Consider the following 20,317-nt stretch of genomic DNA (forward strand, 5'->3'; position numbering starts at 1 on the left):
ATAATATATAGAAAGCGTCATGTTGTTTAGTTGGAACATCTACTAGGAAATTCCATCCAATCCAAATTCAATTTTTACCAGGTGGGTACTTGTAGGTCAGTTATTTTTGGAATAAAATGAATCCCTTAAAAAATATGAAATAAGAATAGAATGATAAATATTTGTGAAAATTTACCAAATCAACATGTTTAACGTGAATATTTTCACACTAAAATGATAAATATTGTTAAGAAAATATACACAAACAGTTCATTCAGAAGTTATGACGTTTAAAAGATCCCGCGAGTTAACTCGTGCGTGGCACTGATCATGAGGTGATATCAGTTATAATCATTTATGAGGAATGGTTATAAGCCATTGGCACAACCAATTTGGTTTTTGACCTTGAGAACAAAATGTACTTTTTACACGGAACCAAAACTCACGGCTGCAGAGACGAATGCTTATACAAAATATGGCGCAGTGGAATCGCCAGCAAGATCAGGTATCATTATTTAGATGTAAGTATACATATTATTTTGAATTTCATAAAATTACACTCGTTCTGGGTGTCTCGTAACAGTAAACTATATTAGTAAATTAGATATATCTTGATGAACTATAAAATAGTGATGTAATATAGACTTGTTGAAAATATATTAAGCATAATAAAATTTAAAATAAAAATTTAGAAATTCAGCCTTTCTGGTTCTCTAATATTCATAGATCTACTGGTTCTGGGATCTACTATTTCTGGCAGTAGACAATTCATATAAAAGTGATATATCTTTTTTTCAATCTTTTCAATCCAAAATGTCTCGTCTTTTTTGATTAATTCTATTTTAACAGGAAAATTATGTCCCGTCCAAACTCCAAATAAACAGACATCTTTCTTAGTAATATGAAGCTGCCCCTGAATCTGGAAGTACCAATCGTGATTTTTATCTATTACCATATTCCTGTCTTTATCTACTTTCCAAAATTTAATTTTTTTCTGTACAATAGCTTCATCTGCACTTATTCCAGCAGCTGAGAAAGGACATTTTATTTCAATAATTGTATCATCATCGCTGATGCCATCTGGCGTTGCACCGATAAAATCATACACATCATCGATAAACAATCCACATCTCTCAATCTTAATCCGTTCTTGTACACTAAGCTGTTGTAAAGCTATTGATTCATTTTCTTTACCATATTTTACCGCTTTCACGTTGGCTAATGATTGGCTATATAATAAACGTTTTACCAAAGGCCCAAATTTTGTATTTTCTCGCCGCTTACACACCTTACCAAAAACAGAGGCAGTAAGAAGGTTTCGTCGCCTTTCTAGCCATTCTGCACATTCAGATTGTAATACGGTGCGTCTTTCTATATCCCTCCTCTCATAGTTTGTCAGTTTGAGTTTTTTCAAAAAAGTTTCTTTTAACAATTGATATTGATTTTTGTCCATATCAGGTTTTTGGCAACTCTCTCCATAATCTGGATTAGATAAAGGAACAGTATGTATTGGTTTTCGCCAAGATTTTCCTATTTTTTTTTTATTTATTTTCAACCTTCTTGATTCTAAGCGATTTATGAAGGCTTTTGGGCTATTTTTATAAACTTGTTTTTGAATTGTGCAATGTAACTTATTTGTATTAAATGCGATTACCGCCGCTGCACATCGTCCCATGTACGATTGTCTTTGAGAGTAGTTAATTCTCTTGCCGCCTACAAATTTTGCAATCATGTTATTAAAAGATTCTGAAATATTAGTAGAAAAATTATAAATTAAACTTTTTGAATTTAGCACCAAACGAGAATTATATATCATTAATTGAGAAAATAGACTGCATTCTTTTAATGCTGGTACATAATTTACATCAAGCATGTCCTCTGTATTTGGTTCATTTGTACAAAAATATGGTAGACAAGAAGTATGGTCTCCAAAAACATGGTGCGGTCCATTAAATAAATCTTTTTTCAGAGCGATAACCTTTTCTTCGAAAGTACTATCTTGTAGTTTTCTATACTTGATTGCACCTATGACGGCTTTCCGCAGACGTCTTTTTCTTGACGCAATGATTTTTCTTACATTCAAGGGATATCTTGTGTCTTTGGTTAATGCCTCTATTTTGCCACAATAATTTCTAATTAAATGGTTTTTACATTCAACTTTCTCGACAGTTACATTCGGATAAGGGTGACAATCAAGAATTTTTGTGTATGTGCTGGAATCTCCATCAGCAATCAATTTTGAATAAATCAATCCATGTGTATTAATAGATTCTTTAAAGCCTTCTAATATTGCTGTAGATTCCATTCCACCTGACGGACCGGTATAATTTAAAAAGCATTTATGTTGTTGAGCAGGGATATTTTTAGCTTTGGCGCACAAATCGCAATATTTATTTTTCACTGACATGTACAAAATCTTTCCGGTTCTTTGACCAATGATCGTGGCAGCGCCAGATGCTGCGGAATAATTGCATCTGTATGAACGTTTCGACCAACAGCCGTCTGCAACAACTGATATCATGGGAATACCAGAAGAATCGACGTCACCATTTTCGATTGCAAGTTGTCGCTCTTCTTTCGCAGCGTTTTCCATACTCTTATTTTTGGTTTCTTCAAACCACTCGTACACCTTCTGTTGACTCTTTCTGTATGTTCTTGCTGTAATCGATGGTACGTCAATTGCTGAACACATTTCTTCCAGATTTGAAAATCCACTGCCGATACTGATTATACTGGATACAAATGCGTCACACAGATTCATTTTGTTTTTGTTCATTTCAGTGGTATATAATTTTAATTTTTTACCACAAAGTTTACATTGAATAAAAAATGTACTACTAAAGTTATCCCGATTTTCCCCAAAAATTTCTAAATGTGATAAATTACAATTAAATGGAGAATCATGGTGGCTAATTAATTGAAGTTGTTGGAAAAAATATGAAAAGTCTATAATTCTACGGCCTTCTACACGGAATTTAGGGCTTGAATCTTCAATTTCATTTTCTATAATAAATTCTTCGTGTTCGTGTTCAAATGTGGGATGAAATTCTGGTTCAGGTAGTATGCTTTGAGGATTTCCATGCTCAGGCATAGTCTTCGGCAATATATCAATACTATAATACATTCAAAAATATTAGTTTAGTAGATAGTTAACAGAAAACAAAATGTATAGCTGCTATTAATTATTGTACCAGATTATAATTTTTGTCACAGACACACTAATTTCGAATAAGACATGGCACAAACATAATATAAAAATAATATAAGTACAAATGATCATTATACTTAATTGTGTGTATTAATAAGTAATACGCAAAACTTCCTTTTGCAAGATAAATAAATATTGTGAACCAAAATTTTCTGTGAAATGTGGTTTTTTCAACTATGTATAATTATGTCAAATTATAAAATAATAATTTCAAACCTTTGTGTTTTTAATGTATTAATATTTCCATCTTTTCTCCTACGTCTTTTTTTGGAACTTCCAGCCATCGGATAGTGAGTTCGTGGCATTTTTTGTAAGTACAATCGATATAAATAATTGTGATAATATTGTTAGGTACCTATGTCAAAAACCGAGGATGAAAATTTCGCATTCCCGCTGAAATAAATGACGTTCATAGTATTGCCAGGCTAAACTTTCGAAATTAAAGTTAGTTTTTAAAAAAAAAATTACATTGGAAAATATTATGTAAGTACAGGCATCCATTATTATGTTATTTGATGAAAGTATTCTTTAAAATCATCTGTATTATTATAATCTCGCAAATTCATAATTTAGTAAAAGTTAAATTTTCTGTAATATAAACATCAGTAGGTACCTAACCTATGTTGATTCATAATTTTGGCTAAGTAAAAAATATAGATATTTTTACTTCGCGATGTGTTTGGGGTGTTCTAAATTATGTAAGTATGTTTAATAACAAATGTGAAATTCGTAAAACCTCATGTGTATTATTTATTAAATAAAAATAGTAAAACTAATAGTAGATACAAATGGTGAAAAACTTCATTCTCTTATTTACTAAAATATCAATTCAATAATATTTTAGTAGATATGGCAATACTGGACGACCCGATATATGTCACTGAAATAAAATAAAATCTATCACAATTTATAAAATACATACCTACTACAATCATAATTATTTTGAATGTAGAGGGAGATAGTTATAGAAAGGGACAGAAAACTGATTGCTATGTTGCAATATTAGGCAAAATAGATTGCAACAGTGTTAAAAATTATAATGTATGATTTAGTATGACATAACGTAGAATTGACGCAAATACAAATTTCTTCAGATTTTTTTTTGTTTTGTCCTCAAATGTCAAAATATGTTTTCCTTTTGAATAATATGTTCGAATTTGTGTTTGTTTCGCCTATTTTTGTGTTCAATTTGTAGCATTCACTTTTATAAACATATTTTTGTACAATACTTGTGTGTTGGCGTATTTTTTTGGTCATATAAAGTTAAAATAATACCAGCTAAAGATTCCATACATCATACACCAATTCGCAGGTGGGTCTGGCGGATATCAAGATGGTCGAATATTTCGTGGAAACAGTTGTTTTAAAAAGGTCTCTATTTAGTATTACAAATTTATAACTAACAAGATATTTCATCATTTATTCAATGATTAATGATAAACCTTCTGATACGTAGCTTTATATTATTTCGTATGTCTATAATTGTAGCATATTTAAATAACAAAATGTCCACTCGCTTCCATTAGATTTAGAACCAATAGAAACTGCAAATATTATAATTATACTGAATATATTTTACTACATTATGTTTTATAACATTACAACTATCTATAATAAATCGTTTGAGATAATAATTAAGGGAAAAATTTGTCATCATCACAGCCTATTAATGTCACAAAAATATGGCTTCGTTCTCAATTATCACGTTTCACGGTTTCAAAGAATATTATTTTACGTCATAAAAATACTTTATGTAGTTATCAAATGTTTTACATAAATATTTGACGATGAATAAGCTTCATAATGATATAAATAGTTTTTCTACACATCTTACGTACTATTCAGGCTTAACCTCTGAAAATACCAGAAAATAGCTGACATGGAACACCTTCCCCCTTAATCACATATAGGTAAAATAAAAATAAATGATTGGTATTTTTAAGGTTTCACTTATATTATTAATATTATCAGGTATTGCTATTTTTCAAAATGAAATAGGTACGTATCTACTCGTACATAATTAAATATGGGGACCTACTAATTATGATAAAATAAAATTGTAATCAACTATTCAGTTTTACAAAAAAAATATTGTCCCACATTTTTTAAGCAGTAATCGCTGTATTATCCTCATTCACATCTTCCTGATCGGATTCCGGTAAAGTATCTTCCACTGATAATCCATGTGGCAGTTTCATAAACTCATCCATCATCTCTGAGGGATATTACATTTAACACAGAGACTTTTAAGATCGTTATACTCGATCTCCGATATTGGTGATTTAGCACTATACAGCAAGGGTGGCTGCGCTTAAAGCATCACAGCACTTGATCGGGATCTGATGACATTTTCTAGGTCTAACAGTTTAGTCCTACTGTCACCAGAGTAGGTACAATATTTGGTAAGTTTTTTAAATTAAGCCTTTCGTAATTCACCAAATTTAATTTTGAACTTTGAAGGAATGCAAGTAGCAGCGAAAGATTTCCAGTCACGGAATTCTGCATATGACATGATGACCTAGCGTTTGAAATGATGGTGGGTCATTCTGATAGTGCCCAAACTACTATGAATATAAAAGACTCAATTTTCGTATGAATGGAATCGACCGGCATCGTAGTACGACCAGTGGGTCTATTCTATACTTATCGACCGCTAAAGTGATAGATATTATCAAACTTAGGGTAGGTTTATATAAAAGTGTTAGTACTTATTGCAACAATTACAATCAACGTATTGTAATTGTTACAATAAGTGCTAATTCTATAATACAAACCTACCCTAAGTTTGATAATATTTATCACTTTATCACTTTAGCGGTCGATAAATACAGAATAGACCCACTGGTAATAGAAAGTGTATTTCTATCAATTCAATGAAAGTTGAATTTTTCATAAAATAAGGTAGCATACCCAGTGTTGCCCGGTTCTTATTCTGACCAATCACAGTATAATAATTCCTTAATTTTTTCCCGCTTTGTCAGTCCTGTCCAAAGATTTGTGCATGATTGCTGAGATCTCATTACTGCCACGTTTACCATCAGTTTCACCCCATAAAAAGCAGTATCCATTATTTGTTCCACTTTCGTAGATACTTTCATTATAGTATGCGTATTTCGACTAGGGAGTGTTTAGCACCTTCTCGAGGTCAAAACTTGCGCACAAAATGTCATTGTGATTTTTACTTTTGGCCAGATCATTAAAGAACATCTCCTTGCATTTATCCTTTACGGTAAGGGGACATTTGTAAGTATCCGTTTCAATTAGCCGAAGTCTCTCGTCACCAGTCATATTTGTTACTTTCTCGCAAAAAGAACACTGTTATCTTTTTTGGTAGATGAAAACCCAAGTTGAACTTACTGTCTATTAAATACGTTTCTGAAAACATTCCGAATCACGACATTAGTGGATTCATTCAAAGAATCCAAATTTTCAGTATAAATTTTATATACATTTTTAACATTTCAAAAATCTACAGGAAGATACTATTCTTCGTAGATTATTCCGACAGTAGTGAGATGGAACGGCGGGTAATTATTGTTTAATAAACTCTATTACCAGGCTTATTTTATCTCGGCCAGTTTTACTGGACGGCGCGAACTTTGCTCCCAAATTGGTTTTCGCACAACTCACTACCAGACGGACCACCGAATAAACCGTACCGTAGCTTATACTATCAAATAACGTCGGTTACGTTGTTTTGCTCTACTTTATAATGCGCTACAAGTTAAAACGCTAAAAGGCACAGACCCTAAAAAAATGTCACGCGATTGAGATCGGGCTCTAATATTTTTGTCACTTATGCGCTAGGTGATATTGAACAGTTCTCCATTTAAAACGCAATTTACCAAAAAGTGTCGCTTACGTTGTTCTGCCGATTAAGGGTCGATATGTTGTAAGTTTTGCAGTATACCTGACGGTTCAAATGAGTATTTCTTTTGAGACAACAAGTCGGGGTTGTAAAATTTCCTCAAGATTGTGTTGAGGCAGCGGCGATCCCAGTCATCCGTTACTCTGCCTCCGTAATTGCATTCCCCGGTAAGGTATCGGAGAGCCACGTATTGGACATCCTGCAAAAAATCATAATACTTCAGAAAAACCATACCGACATAAGATAATTCCTAATCCCAAAATAGATCTTCAGAGCTTTACAATATGCTCGAAGTGAAAATATACAGAGGCAAAAATATATATCCATTTATACAATAGATATCTATACTATAATTTGAAGAATATATTTGGATGTGGCTACCGTCGCGTCGGTTTTTCTTTATACAAATCCACAAGCGCAATCGGATTTCGACAAAATTTGGAGAGTAGACAGAGGCTGACGAGCCGGAGTGCGTGGTTGGCTCAAATTTCAGATTTAACCCGTTGCACCCCGGGAACAGTTTTACGGTTTTTGCGGAAAAGGTCTTGAAACGCGGAAGTTAATGTTGGAACCCCCATTTTCTATTGAAAATGTCGCTAGAATGTGTACATTTAAAAAATATTGGCGTTTATTTCAGCTCCATCGGAGGTCAAATGGCAAAGTTAGAAAATAATTGTATTATTAGAATCGCTAATCGGCAGGGAGCCGGCGACGCAGTGCTGCCACATTAGATCGGAATGCTTCACTCACAGACAATTGTATGTAGCGGCATCACGAGTGGGGAAAAAATCTATATATTTTGGCACCAAATGTACCTCCGCCAAATGACCGCAAAGATAGGTACCTACTGCTGTATCTGGCATTAAAATATGCAATTGGAAGCATTCTGCATTTTTCAAAATATTATGGTACCTACCTACCTAGTTAATTATTGTAAGATAACTGTAATAAACAAGGCACAAATCTCAAATACACTGGTAACATCAATAGTGTCATATGGTGATTGGTATAAATGATAATATTATACAGAGATCATTACATATTATTATCTAAATCCATTTGCATTTCTGACATTTATTCTTATTCTGTTTTGACATCTCATAATTGAAGTGAAGTTAGGCCATCCTCCCACGGCGCAACTTATGTCCGTCGGAACTGAAACTAAAATTCCAGCCAGTATCTAGCTAATGTATTTCAATGGCCGCTCGCTGACGGCGAGACTGGAATCTCTCGGCATCAAAACGGTCGCGAAGAGATGCGACATGCTAGTCGCGCGGTCTCTCAAGTTTCCAGTCACCGTAAAACAGTGGTACCAACATCATTAGATTCGGTGAAAAATCATATTTTCTTACCAAAATTGGTAGCACTGCGAACAAGTGTCATGCTATAAAAACCATTTACAACCCAAGACGTCAAAAGTACAAGGCAAGCAAAATTGAAATAACCTAATTTTATTCAAGTAAACGCGGCAGCGTGCGTGTTGTTGGTTTTTGTACAAAACAGCTGATTGAACTGATGGTCCAGTTTGACAGTTTGAGGTTATGTGATTATTATTTCAAGTGGTTTCAGTAGCGCCGTGTGCGAATCATCACATTTGTCAGTTTATGAGTACCATCACCAACCAGTATCACCAGATTTCAGTTGCGCCGTGGGAGGAGGGCCTTAGTCATAATATGTATGTATTGCCACCAAATAGAAATGTTTACTGGCAATACTCTATCCTTTCGAACTGTAGAATTATAAAATAAATGTGATAAAATAACTGATAAATTATTTAAAGTTCATAATAATTATTCATTTATAATTGTTAAATTTATATGGTACCGTTCACACACTTTCAGACACATTTACAATTTCAAAATTTTAAATTAATGGTCGGGGAATGAAATTTTATAAGTTTGCCATTATTTGGACGCCATGACACATCATGACGTCACATTGTGACGTCGCTAATCAATGGATTACATTTGCACTGATGCATACAAATTAGCAGTATATAGCCTATAAAGTATTTGGGAATCTCATGCGACGCTTAGGGAATATTTTGACAACTTAATGTCGGAATCTTCCATTGGTGGCGCGTGGTATGATGAAAAAGGGTTACATATTTTTATTTAAAGTTGTTGCTACAAAAATGTTGTTTTCTCGACACGAAAATATATTTTAAAAATAAAAATAAAACAAAAAATTTAAACGTTTTATACATTTAAAATTAGTATTATAAGTAGGTACCTAGATATTCTAAAATAGCAGTTTAAAATGAAAATTAAAACATTGTCATCTTGTTCCTACATTGCATAAATACAAATTTAAGGGAAAACTTCAACATAAAGACATAATTAAAAATTATTAAAAATGTTACAATTTTTCATTGTTCAGTAAAAATAATTTAATTAAAAATACAATGCAATTAACATAAAAACACTGTATGTCTTAGACCAGGGGTCGGCAAACTCTTGAACCAAAAGAGCCAAATATGAGTAGCACAACGGTTAAAAAAAATTTCGAGAGCCATTCGTATATTTTTATAAATATAATTTATTTAAATGAATTAATTACATTTTATATCTTTTTAAGTGAAGAAGATTTCCCGAATAAAACTAACATACTTAAATAAATATGTTTTTATTGATGAAATTATAAATATAATTTTTACAGAATAAGAATTACAAACAATTTTCACGCATTCTTTAAAACTAATGTGAACAATGACCTTCTTTGCATTTCTTTTGAGAATTTCTGTATATTTGGTATGTATGTAACTTGTAGTTTTTATTTCAGGCACGACTCCAAATTCTCATTGGTTATTTGGTTTCTCTAATCTCGCTCTGATAATTCTCTAGGCTCGCGATAATGTCATTATATAATACATATAATAAGTGTACATATTATCAATGGAAAAAAATAAAAATTGTGAATGTTGCAAAAGTTTTAGTAAAAATTGTGAATTTTTGGCAATAAAGAGCTGCACGCCAATACCCAAAGAGCCACATGTGGCTCGCGAGCCGTGGTTTGCCGACCAATGTCTTAGACTATAGATCTGTATGTATTACATATTTTTTCGTTCTCACAAAAATAATATGAAATAAAAAATATATATTGGTTTGTAGATTTAAAAAACGTATGAGTGATACGGTACTCTCATAATTTGACTTGAAATATGTTTCATTCATTTATTTTATATTTTACTGGAGTAAATTAATTGTTTGCCTTTATTTTTCATAACATTTTTTATAAGTCGATAACATGTACATAAGTGAGTCAAATATTATGTCACCGAGCTGAGCCAGTTGCATCACCACTTGAACTAGAATGTGAAATGTATTTGTTATACTTATAAGTTATATGTAATAAATTATAAAACATTTCACAGTACCTACACATTGATAACATATAAGTGCGGTTTGTGAATGTCACTATTGAAAAATGTTCCAAAATATAATAATTTACATGGTTTATTGTCGCGTATTAGTGCCTGACCAATAAAATCGGTTTTATGGGGTTTGGTGCTCACATGTTATGAAAAGTATCAAATTTAATATCAGCTGCTTTTATCATTTAGCATTTATCTGCTGGGTATCAATATTTAGCATATATAAAATATTATATATATTAGAAGAAGAATTTTAAATAGTTTCGTGACAATTTATTCTTTGTAAAAAATATATTAGAGAAAAGAACAGTTTTAAACAGTTCACAATTGAATTACACGCCACTGGAAATTCAGGTGACGACCCACGCATTTTTAACACATTTATGTCTAATTTAATTTACCGTTTTTGCCGCATTTCGTTGACTTTCAAGATTTTGGTTAGCTCAACCTCATCCTTGCTTTATTAACTGGACATTTAACCATATTCATAAGTTCGTCGCACATTTTAAGACTATAAATCGTAAGAATATCAAATCAATAAAACAGCACTTCTCCCGCAACTCACAACATAAATGTACTGGCGGCCATGTTGCATTTAGTCTGATTCTCGCTTTTTATTAGTCAGTTGTATTATAGCGGATTTTGAATGTAATACACAGTGTTATAGTGTGAATTGATTCACATATTGATTTTGTTTCATAAATGACAGTCAATCGTAGCGGACTTTGAAAGAGGCAATAAAATTTTCATGTAGAGATTTTAATAACGAATCCATTGATATATATATCTCAATTATTTCAAAAAGGTGTTTAAAATTTAGCGACACATTTATATTAGGTATAAAGAAAAGCTTTAAAATAATAAATTGAATATGTATTACTTTTTAAGATATTTAAATGCAATACATGTACAAAAATATACTTACTATATTATGTTAAAAATATAAATCTCTAATATTATATTTTTTTACTTTTTTAAATTCAATCCTTTGCACTCTACGTATTAAATTTAGAATTTTTATTTTCAAACTAGCGAGTACCCGGCATGCATTGCAATGCCACTCAAAAAAAGAAAGAGTTTGTGTTTTAATTCTGTTTATTGAAGTGCTATTGGATACACAATATTTTTTGTTTTTCCGTCTGGTGCGTACACGAATTAATCAGAAGGTTTTCCAACGCGTGAGCAGGCCACATACAGCTGTCCATGTGAGAAGCATGGATTTTCCAAATTTGGTATAGGAACGCATACGAATAGAAGAAGATAGTTGTACTAATTCAAAAACCTTTGCGGGCGTGCGTGCAACAATTGACCAAAGTGTCATTACTATCGGATGAATGGTATAGGAACGTATACGAATAGAAGAAGATGGTTGTACTAATTCAGAAACCTTCGCGGGCATGCGCGCACCAACTCACCAAAGTTTCATTGCAATCGGATGAATGGTATAGGAACGCACACGTATAGAAGAAGATAGAATAGAAGAAGAAAAAGATGGTTGTACCTACTAATTCAGAAACCTTAAGATGGTTGTACCTACTAATTCAGAAACCTTTGCGGGTGAGCGCACAACAACTGACGAAAGTTTCATCGCAATCGGACAAACGGTATAGAAACCATACGAATAAAAAAGATAGAATGCAGAAGAAGAATATGGTTGTACTAATTCAAAAACCTTTGCGGGCGTGCGCACAACAACTCACCACAGTTTCATCGCAATCGGATGAATGGTATTAAATTTAGAATCTTTATTTTTAAATATTAAACCATTCCACTCCTGGGCAGCGCCGGGTGATACTGCTAGTACCAACATAAATAGTCTACTATTCGAATTTAGAGCTATACTTATCACAGTATAAAAAAATACTCATTGATATTCCAAGTTTTAGCATGCAACACTCTCACTCAACACACAACTTATACTGGTAGATACAACGATTATCGTGGTATGAGTCAAAAAAATATTTTTACGTCTTGTTAATCCTTTATGTATCCACTAGGGAGATTCTATGTAACCCCAGGGGAAAGCGTACTTTTTCCCCTTAGTCCACATCTACTGTTAGGTCTTAGTCGACTGAAAGCTCGCCAATCTACTCAAGTCTTTGTGCATCAGGAAGACACAAGAAAACTAGCTAGGGACGCATACACTAGATTATAAACTAACCTAACCTAACTCTTTTTTTATGTGTTCAATATTTGCCTCACCTCATATTCATTGAGGAACATATTCAATTGCGTGATACTGATTCTGAGGTCAGTCTCGTTGAACTCATAAGGAATGTTCCATCCTAGAGGTCCAAACTGCCGCCTCTCTTGCACCACAGCGTGGAAGAAGCATAACGAGTAGAGCAGCTTCTTGAAGTTCTCGCTTTGCTTGTTTCCTTCAAACCATTCGATGCTGGATATCGGATCGCTTTGGTATGACCGTATTATGTTGGCGCGTAGTCCTGTATTAAATATACTAGCAAAGGTGATAACATAATTATTGAGAACATGGTCCAAATATAAATAATACTTCAAAGAACATTTTAAATTCTGCTATGTATTGATCAATTTTTCATGGTCTATGAACGAAAAAGTTAACCCACAAAATATAATGATGAGCTCTATGGTCTCTAAGATCTGATTAAGAATGAGAACTACGCGGGTTAGGTCATATAAATAACAACGAACTGGAAAAATAGTGTAAAACAATCTAACAGAATGCAAAATAAGAGACAGGTTAAAAATACACTGGCTAAGTATGACTGCTGTATTCTCATTATTTTTACTACGCTATTTGTCTTATGTCTAAACACTCCATAACATAGTTGGAAGAAAAACAAAGTTTCTAGAGGAGAACAACATCCACCACGGACTGTAGTAACAATAATGACATATGAATATTTAATTTATTCAATAATATTGAAATTATATTTATCTTACCCTTTGGCGGCTCATTGGTCATTTTGACGCCATTTTGTAAAACAAAAACTGGAAAATGTTCACTGGGGTAAGATGTTAACCAGAGACGGAAGTCGGGGTGTGTAGTATCAGTTTGGAAACCTTCACAAATCTTCAAATAAAAAAAAAAACAATCAATTTAATATTGCTGATATAACAAAACTATATATTCAAAATTTTCTGCTTCTATATGACCATGCACACACGATAACCATTAATTTTATTATTATTGGTTGAGACTACTTGAAGGTGAGCATCTCGCCGGTGGTTTTGGAATCAAAATGCAAAGTGTCTGGGTGCAATATAATAGGTGGTATACAAGTAATCCTTAGTCACAATGGCTAGCTGTGGTCAATGAGAATTCATAACGTGTGGTTTCCAGCCGAAACACGTATGTGGAGGCATCCTATACAAACGCTATAAAAAAGGAGTCCACGGTGTGTGGCTACTTATTATTAATAATAATTGTTTCTCACCTTTTCCAATGTAGGCATCCAGCTCTTTGCCAAATGACAATTCTGCAGTATAACCCAAGTACCACTCTTCATTCCTTCTTCAATCATCTTAACAGCAATGGGACCCTGACCTTGGCCCAACGACAACGAAAGAAGCCGCGATACACCGAATCCCTGAATCATAAAAATTTTAATGTTGAATAAATAGATAATGACAGTATTATGACCACTGTTTGAAATAATCAACGTTGAAAGTCATTTGAAGAATAATAAATGACAGACCTGGTCATCGGCAAAATTGAAAAGAGTATCCATGGGATCCGATCCGGGAGTCAGTACGAAGATAAGCGGTATGCAGCAGTGAGAGTCGCCATACGATGAGACCAAGTCAAATGGCGGAGGCTCAACGTACTTTACGCCCATGGATTCTATAGAATAATATCGTCACATATATTTCTCAACAATATTAAAAGAATATAGATTAATAAGTATCAGATTGTCTCTGGTTTAACTTTTTCAGACTTATCGACCACATTCAAGCTTTACTGTTCATATTGGTCCCCAAGTGAAGATCGGGAAATACTAATTTTTTCTTTTTTAAGTTAGAAATACAGTAGGAGATATGAAAAACCAAATGCAGTTTATATATAAGTTTGTCTCTCTACTTGATTTCTTTTATTGTGTTAACTGTCAAGTCATGGTGGAACTGCATTGTATTATTGTTTAATTTAATAAAATGTAAAAATTTTTAGTACTTATTCCACTTTAATAAATAAATTTGGACTGGTTTCGTCCACCCATTTGAAAATGTCCCTCTGAGGCAGATAAAACCGGTCCAAATTTCACTACTTGATATGAATTTCCACCCTAAGTCAAATTATCTATATCCACTTTAAAACCTGATTTACAAATTCAAATCGAAGCATACAGATATTCACCACTCACTTGGGAAGAAAATTTATACTTAAAAAAAAAAATTTAATTCATGGCTGAAAACGCTTCTGCTTATTCTTTCTGTTCTTTTATTTGCAAAACTGTTTCAGTGATAAAGCGGTTTAAAAACATTCGTATTCTGGAGATTTTTATGAATCTTCAATAATACCAACGCAAGTGGCTTTTTGTGTTTGCCATCAACTATAGACACAGATTTGCAACTTATTAAACTCTGTAGACTTTCTTCAATCATTACATTCATATAAAGAATATTATTGAAATAATTCAACATACAGGTCGCATGTGTGCGTGCCTGGTAGTGGGTAAACAGAATAACATCGTGAATTGATCATACTTTCAACAAATATTTGCACGGCGGACACAATCTTATCCTGTCGGATGCACCTCATCACAAGGAGGCTCTGGAAGATGGTCAATTTCTTCTCCCACGGAGATGGCAATGGACTATCTTGAGGTTCTGACAAATCCACATACTTTTTCCACACATCTTCGTCACTTGTAATAGAATCGGTTATGCCGTGGAAATCTTCAAATTCATCCAGCCTGAAAATAAACAAACTTTGAGCACACCAGCAATGTTGAACAAAAACTTTCTTCTATAGAAATGTAAGAGAAGCTGAGAATAAAGTTACTAAGTCTTATTATTAAATTAGCTGCAAATCATTTCACATTTTAGATTCATTTGTAGCAGACTTTACACTAATGCTCCAAGCCTAAAAAAGTTCAAACGTAAAGTAAGTTAATTGGTGATCGAAAACAAATATGTCACTTGAAAGTGTCAAGTTGTTTTATCAACATAGAAGTACTTTACAAATTAATGAAATATATTTTTTTGCATTTGTGGGGTTTTGAAACTGAACTCACAGAAAGCTTACCACACTGAAATCACACCCTCTATCTTTAGACCACTATTGTAGTTGGGTATTGTGAAAAAAGGTATTTATACGAGCACAAATGCATACAAAAATACTTTAATAATAAAACTAAACAAGTATTCCACGCATAATGTTTTCATGAAAGCCATTTGATTTTACCATATTCGATCCTAAGAAGCTATATTAGCAGATTTTTGAATTTTTTACAAGAAACTGATGTTGGCTATTTGCTCAACCTATTAGGTCCAAACACACATTGAAAAACAACATGCGACTTTTTGTCAAACCCGGGACTCACCTCTGAACTCACAAAATTATAGGTCGACACTACCACTCGGCCATCATGGCGGCGTATTATTTATAACTACATAATTTTTTTTTTATTCAACATGTCCTATTACGTTGTACAAAATATAAATAAATGGGTTACGTGACTAAAATGAATTAGGAAACCCAGTGACCTAGAGACAGTAAAGCCCGCTTTAAAAGTCATTGAGTCAACAAATGCCTTCAACATCGCCCCACTTACTTGCACAATTCTGCCCAATCCTGAGATGTTATAAAGTCAACTGGGCTATTCGTCTCCACCTTCGAGTGACTTCCGGCGAACAAAAATACCAGCTCCGGCAGATTCAGTTTGTTTTCATGTAGCATGATGCTCACGGAGAGCAGCAGGGAAAATATTATCTTGTCCTAAAAATCAAAAAGAAAATGAAAGAAAAAAACTCAATATTCTTCTTCTCTTGGTGTTGTCTTCTATCTAAGGTTGGCAACCAACTTGCAGTACATATTACACTTTGTATTTTTGTTTATGATCATAAAGAAAGCAATAAGGAAAGGTTAATTGAAAGAAGGTGCCATTTGGTGTCTAGGTGTTCTGACTGAGGAGCAAAAATAAGAAAGAAAGAAGAATTAAGAAAACAAGCTAAATATTAAGGCCTGAACAAAACTGACATATGAGTGCGACGTACAAAATTTTCGGAAGCACTTTGTGATAAAGATATGAGTTAGAGTAGGATAGAATAAACTGGAACGTAAGCGTACGTTTTACTGCCGTGAAACCACTTTATCTGTAATCAGCTGAATATTGCAGTGTTCTTTGATTAATTTGGCCTATAAATAAAATAATTGTTAAATGTTATTTAATGACCGATTCATAACAAATACAGTATAATAGCGCCTGTACACATGCGTGGATTTACTGGCACCAAGTGTGTATTTTAAACTATCGCGATAATAACTGTTTACACGTAAAAGTGCTGACTGTCTCTTCAATCTCATTTTTCAAGCGTAAGTGAGACGCGATTTTGTCATTGTATGGTGCTATTTGGGAGGGTCGGACAGGTAATCGTAGATAATCAGTAAACGTCAAAATGTTTGTGCGGTGTAATTCGTATTTCTTCTGGCAGGTTCACCGCTGTCATTCTACTGCTCGTGCGCATCTGCCATGCAAGTACCAATTGTTGCGTGAAAATTCAGAAGCTTCTGAATTTTTTTGAACCAAGCATGCAGTCTTGCATCTTGCACGATAATACGTGTTTACACGTGCATTTTCTTGTTATGGCTGCTATAATACATACAGTCAGCAGTAAATCTATGCACGTGTAAATGGGGTATAATGCTACTATACTACACGATTATCCAGATTATTCATTATCTGGTTTACACTATGGTTTATATGATTACACATAGAAGACGGCTGGATATAATGGGACAATATTCTCTCTTCAATCTTATTTCATACTTCAGAGTAATGCTGTGTTTTTCTTTTTTAAGTCGATTTTTGTTGCTCAAATACATGTTGAATGTTGAAAAAGAAATTGATAGAAATGTTCCCACATACAGATTTAAGTTGAAGCGATAGTCGTTAAGTGAATTTGTTTCATTAATAACAGATGAAGACATCATACTTAGTGACGCACAACACTCAACTATGTAATGGCATGCAAGTAGAAACAAGTTTGATATGCCGATAAAGCACGACCCAAACTGAGGTGCATGTCACGGTGCTTGTCGCCTACTGTCACGGGCTGCCGCAACGGGAAAAAAAGTGTGTAATGTCGTTGTTCTTGGTGTTTAAAATGTTATCAGACTGATGTTCCAATCCCGTAGCACATTTTGAACCTTTAAACGAACATTGTCAGTTGGCAAAATCTGCCGTAATCACTAAAACAACAATGAGGTCACTTCACTTTGAACTGCATTGCATCCGCACCTGCATGACGTTTTAAACGTTCTTATCATATTCCACATGTCTGCACATTTTCGAATCATGTCAAAATCACGTTTTTTATTTTTAGTGGTTGGCACTATGTATTTTCTATAAAAACATTATTTATGATTTTTGTTTACGTAATTGCTGTTGCTATGGCTGTTACTATGGGTCTGGTGGTTTGGTTTTGTTTATGTTTAAAAATGGATGAGATTTTAATTGAAAAGGTCAGAGAACATGAAGTTATATACAATCATAGATCGTCTGATTATCGCAATCAACATATTCGCCAAGAAGCATGGGAGGAAATTGGAAAGGTGCTACGAATAACAGATAATTAAAATGATGTTGTTGGTTGCCAGTTTTTATTATTGGATGTGCTGAAAGTAAGATATCCATCTTATAAACCTCACAAATCCCGTTTTGGCTAAAAAGTTAAAAGAAAATTGAATAACAAAAACAGTGTAAATGGTTTACTTGAATAAACTATAAAGTACATTATTATATTATAAGAATTTAATGACATTTTGATAACATAACAAAACTACATAGGTACCTAATCAACATGCTACTTTGTCGGCAAATTTTGAATTTTAACAATATTATTTTATAATTCATCTAATTTCTCATGATGCCAATGATGTAAAAGACAATAGATGTCACTTTAAAAATGTTTATTTAATAACGCGCACGAAAACAGAAATATTGCGACAAAGATATTTCAGCTGCGTACGTGTTAAACATGTCGATTGCAACAGCCAGATGTTTTTTTCAGACGAAGACAGTTGCATTCGATCAATATGCAAAGCTCCATTTGGCAACATGTGATTTGTTGTTTCGTTAAATAACGATGACGTCACATCAACGTATTCGACATGTTTTTAGACTAGACGAGTTCTGATATGCGAGCCGGCTGAAGCAAACAGCTAATCTTTCTTCACTACTAATAGGTTTGTTTTTTTGATATCACCTTCAAAAAGTCCGTGTAAAAAATCGAATTGTTCCTTGGTCATTCTGAAATACATCTTGAACAAATCTACTAAATTCTCCCAATTCTTTTCGTTTTCTATTTATACCATGAACTCATTCTCTCTTCGCTTTTTTATTTTGTTCCTCGATAATTGTAAAAGCAACCACACTTTCGATCTCATCCCAATCCGAAGACGAAGAACTAGTGGAGCTACTTTCCATCATCGAATTTATAGAGATAGTGAACGTTAAACATATTCTGCGGAATGATGAACCATAGACATTTATCGCCGTGAGTTCACGTGATAGTCCACGACATGCATCTCAATGTGGTTTCCGCTTAAGAGTTATTATCATTTTGGTTACTTTAGGCAACCAGTTGACTCGAATGATGATTCACTATTGAATCGATTAGAAGTAGAAAGGACCTCAACTTCGTTCAATTTAACTTTCACTTTCACTCAATTGACTTTCATCTCTCATTCAACATTAAATGACAAATTGACAAAAACGCTTTGAATCTCTTTTTTACGAAACAAGGTTTTTGGGATATAGTACAAACTAATCCTCAGTAAGCAATCTACTGGCCATATTGACAGCCAATTCACTAATATATTTAATATTTACTTTTTCAAATAAACTGCGGCATATATTTTTGTACAAAGAGTAAGTGAAATATTCCGTCAGGTCTTTCAAGCGTTGATTGATGTCGTGAACTCGATAGGTGTTCTCGATGGCAGACGAGAACAAAGTTTCGAACCATCCCAACGAATATTGGTACATTGGGTCGATATTGGACAGCTTCTCTGTAAAATATTACAAAAGAAAGAATGCTTTAATACTTTTAGAAGAATTAAAAAATTCACACTACGGTAAATCACAATAGCGATAATAAAATGAATAGAGTAATGATTACCTATTAAAAAGAAGAGTACTGTGGAATGTTCGGCAATAGAAATGTACTCCGTCCTGGCTTTATCAATCTGAATCTCAGTCTCGGCAGCCACCACTTGTTTCTCGCTGATCTCATTGGCCATAGATTTTGACGAGTTCAATATCTGTCATGGAAAATATTATACAAAATATTTAAAACATCAACATACGATCTGAGTAACTTAATTTGAATTTTTATTAATTTGGAAAAAATATAACATATACACAGTACACACTCAGTAATCTGCCGCTCTATTATCCGACAACTACTATAATCCGCCGTACTATTTAATAGTTGAAAGCACAAAATCAAGCTCTATAATTCGCCAGCATTCGATTGTCAGATTCAGTAGTCCGTCGCGTACAAGTATACAACGCAGATGAGACGGGTTTATTTTGGAAACTTCTCCTTTGTAAAACGTACGTTCATCGCGAAGAAAGTAATGTACCAGGGAGGTAAGCGCCCAAGTACCGCATCACAATTATGCCGTGCTCCAATGCAACCGGGACACACAAACTGAAGCTTTTGGTCATAGACATGTGCCATGACA

The 20,317-nt window shown here is 33.5% G+C and overlaps 1 protein-coding gene across 1 annotated transcript in view; it reads right to left on the reverse strand.

Moving 5' to 3' along the window:
• The window catches only part of LOC147066309 (dynein axonemal heavy chain 7-like), a 145,475-nt gene that overhangs the window by 9,059 nt on the left and 116,099 nt on the right, over positions 1 to 20,317 (reverse strand). Inside the window, exons 57-65 of the mRNA XM_085956032.1 lie at positions 19,750 to 19,891; positions 19,461 to 19,639; positions 16,182 to 16,345; positions 15,112 to 15,320; positions 14,106 to 14,251; positions 13,845 to 13,997; positions 13,351 to 13,480; positions 12,631 to 12,872; positions 7,098 to 7,254 (exon numbers count right to left, since the gene is read on the reverse strand). Coding sequence (XP_085812158.1) covers positions 7,098 to 7,254; positions 12,631 to 12,872; positions 13,351 to 13,480; positions 13,845 to 13,997; positions 14,106 to 14,251; positions 15,112 to 15,320; positions 16,182 to 16,345; positions 19,461 to 19,639; positions 19,750 to 19,891 — 1,522 coding nt within the window. The remainder of the gene's footprint in view (positions 1 to 7,097; positions 7,255 to 12,630; positions 12,873 to 13,350; positions 13,481 to 13,844; positions 13,998 to 14,105; positions 14,252 to 15,111; positions 15,321 to 16,181; positions 16,346 to 19,460; positions 19,640 to 19,749; positions 19,892 to 20,317) is intronic.

This window comes from Rhyacophila brunnea, unplaced genomic scaffold (genome assembly GCF_057557595.1).
Source record: "Rhyacophila brunnea isolate RB1 unplaced genomic scaffold, BYU_Rbru_1.0 scaffold_5, whole genome shotgun sequence".
Lineage (NCBI taxonomy): Eukaryota > Metazoa > Arthropoda > Insecta > Trichoptera > Rhyacophilidae > Rhyacophila > Rhyacophila brunnea.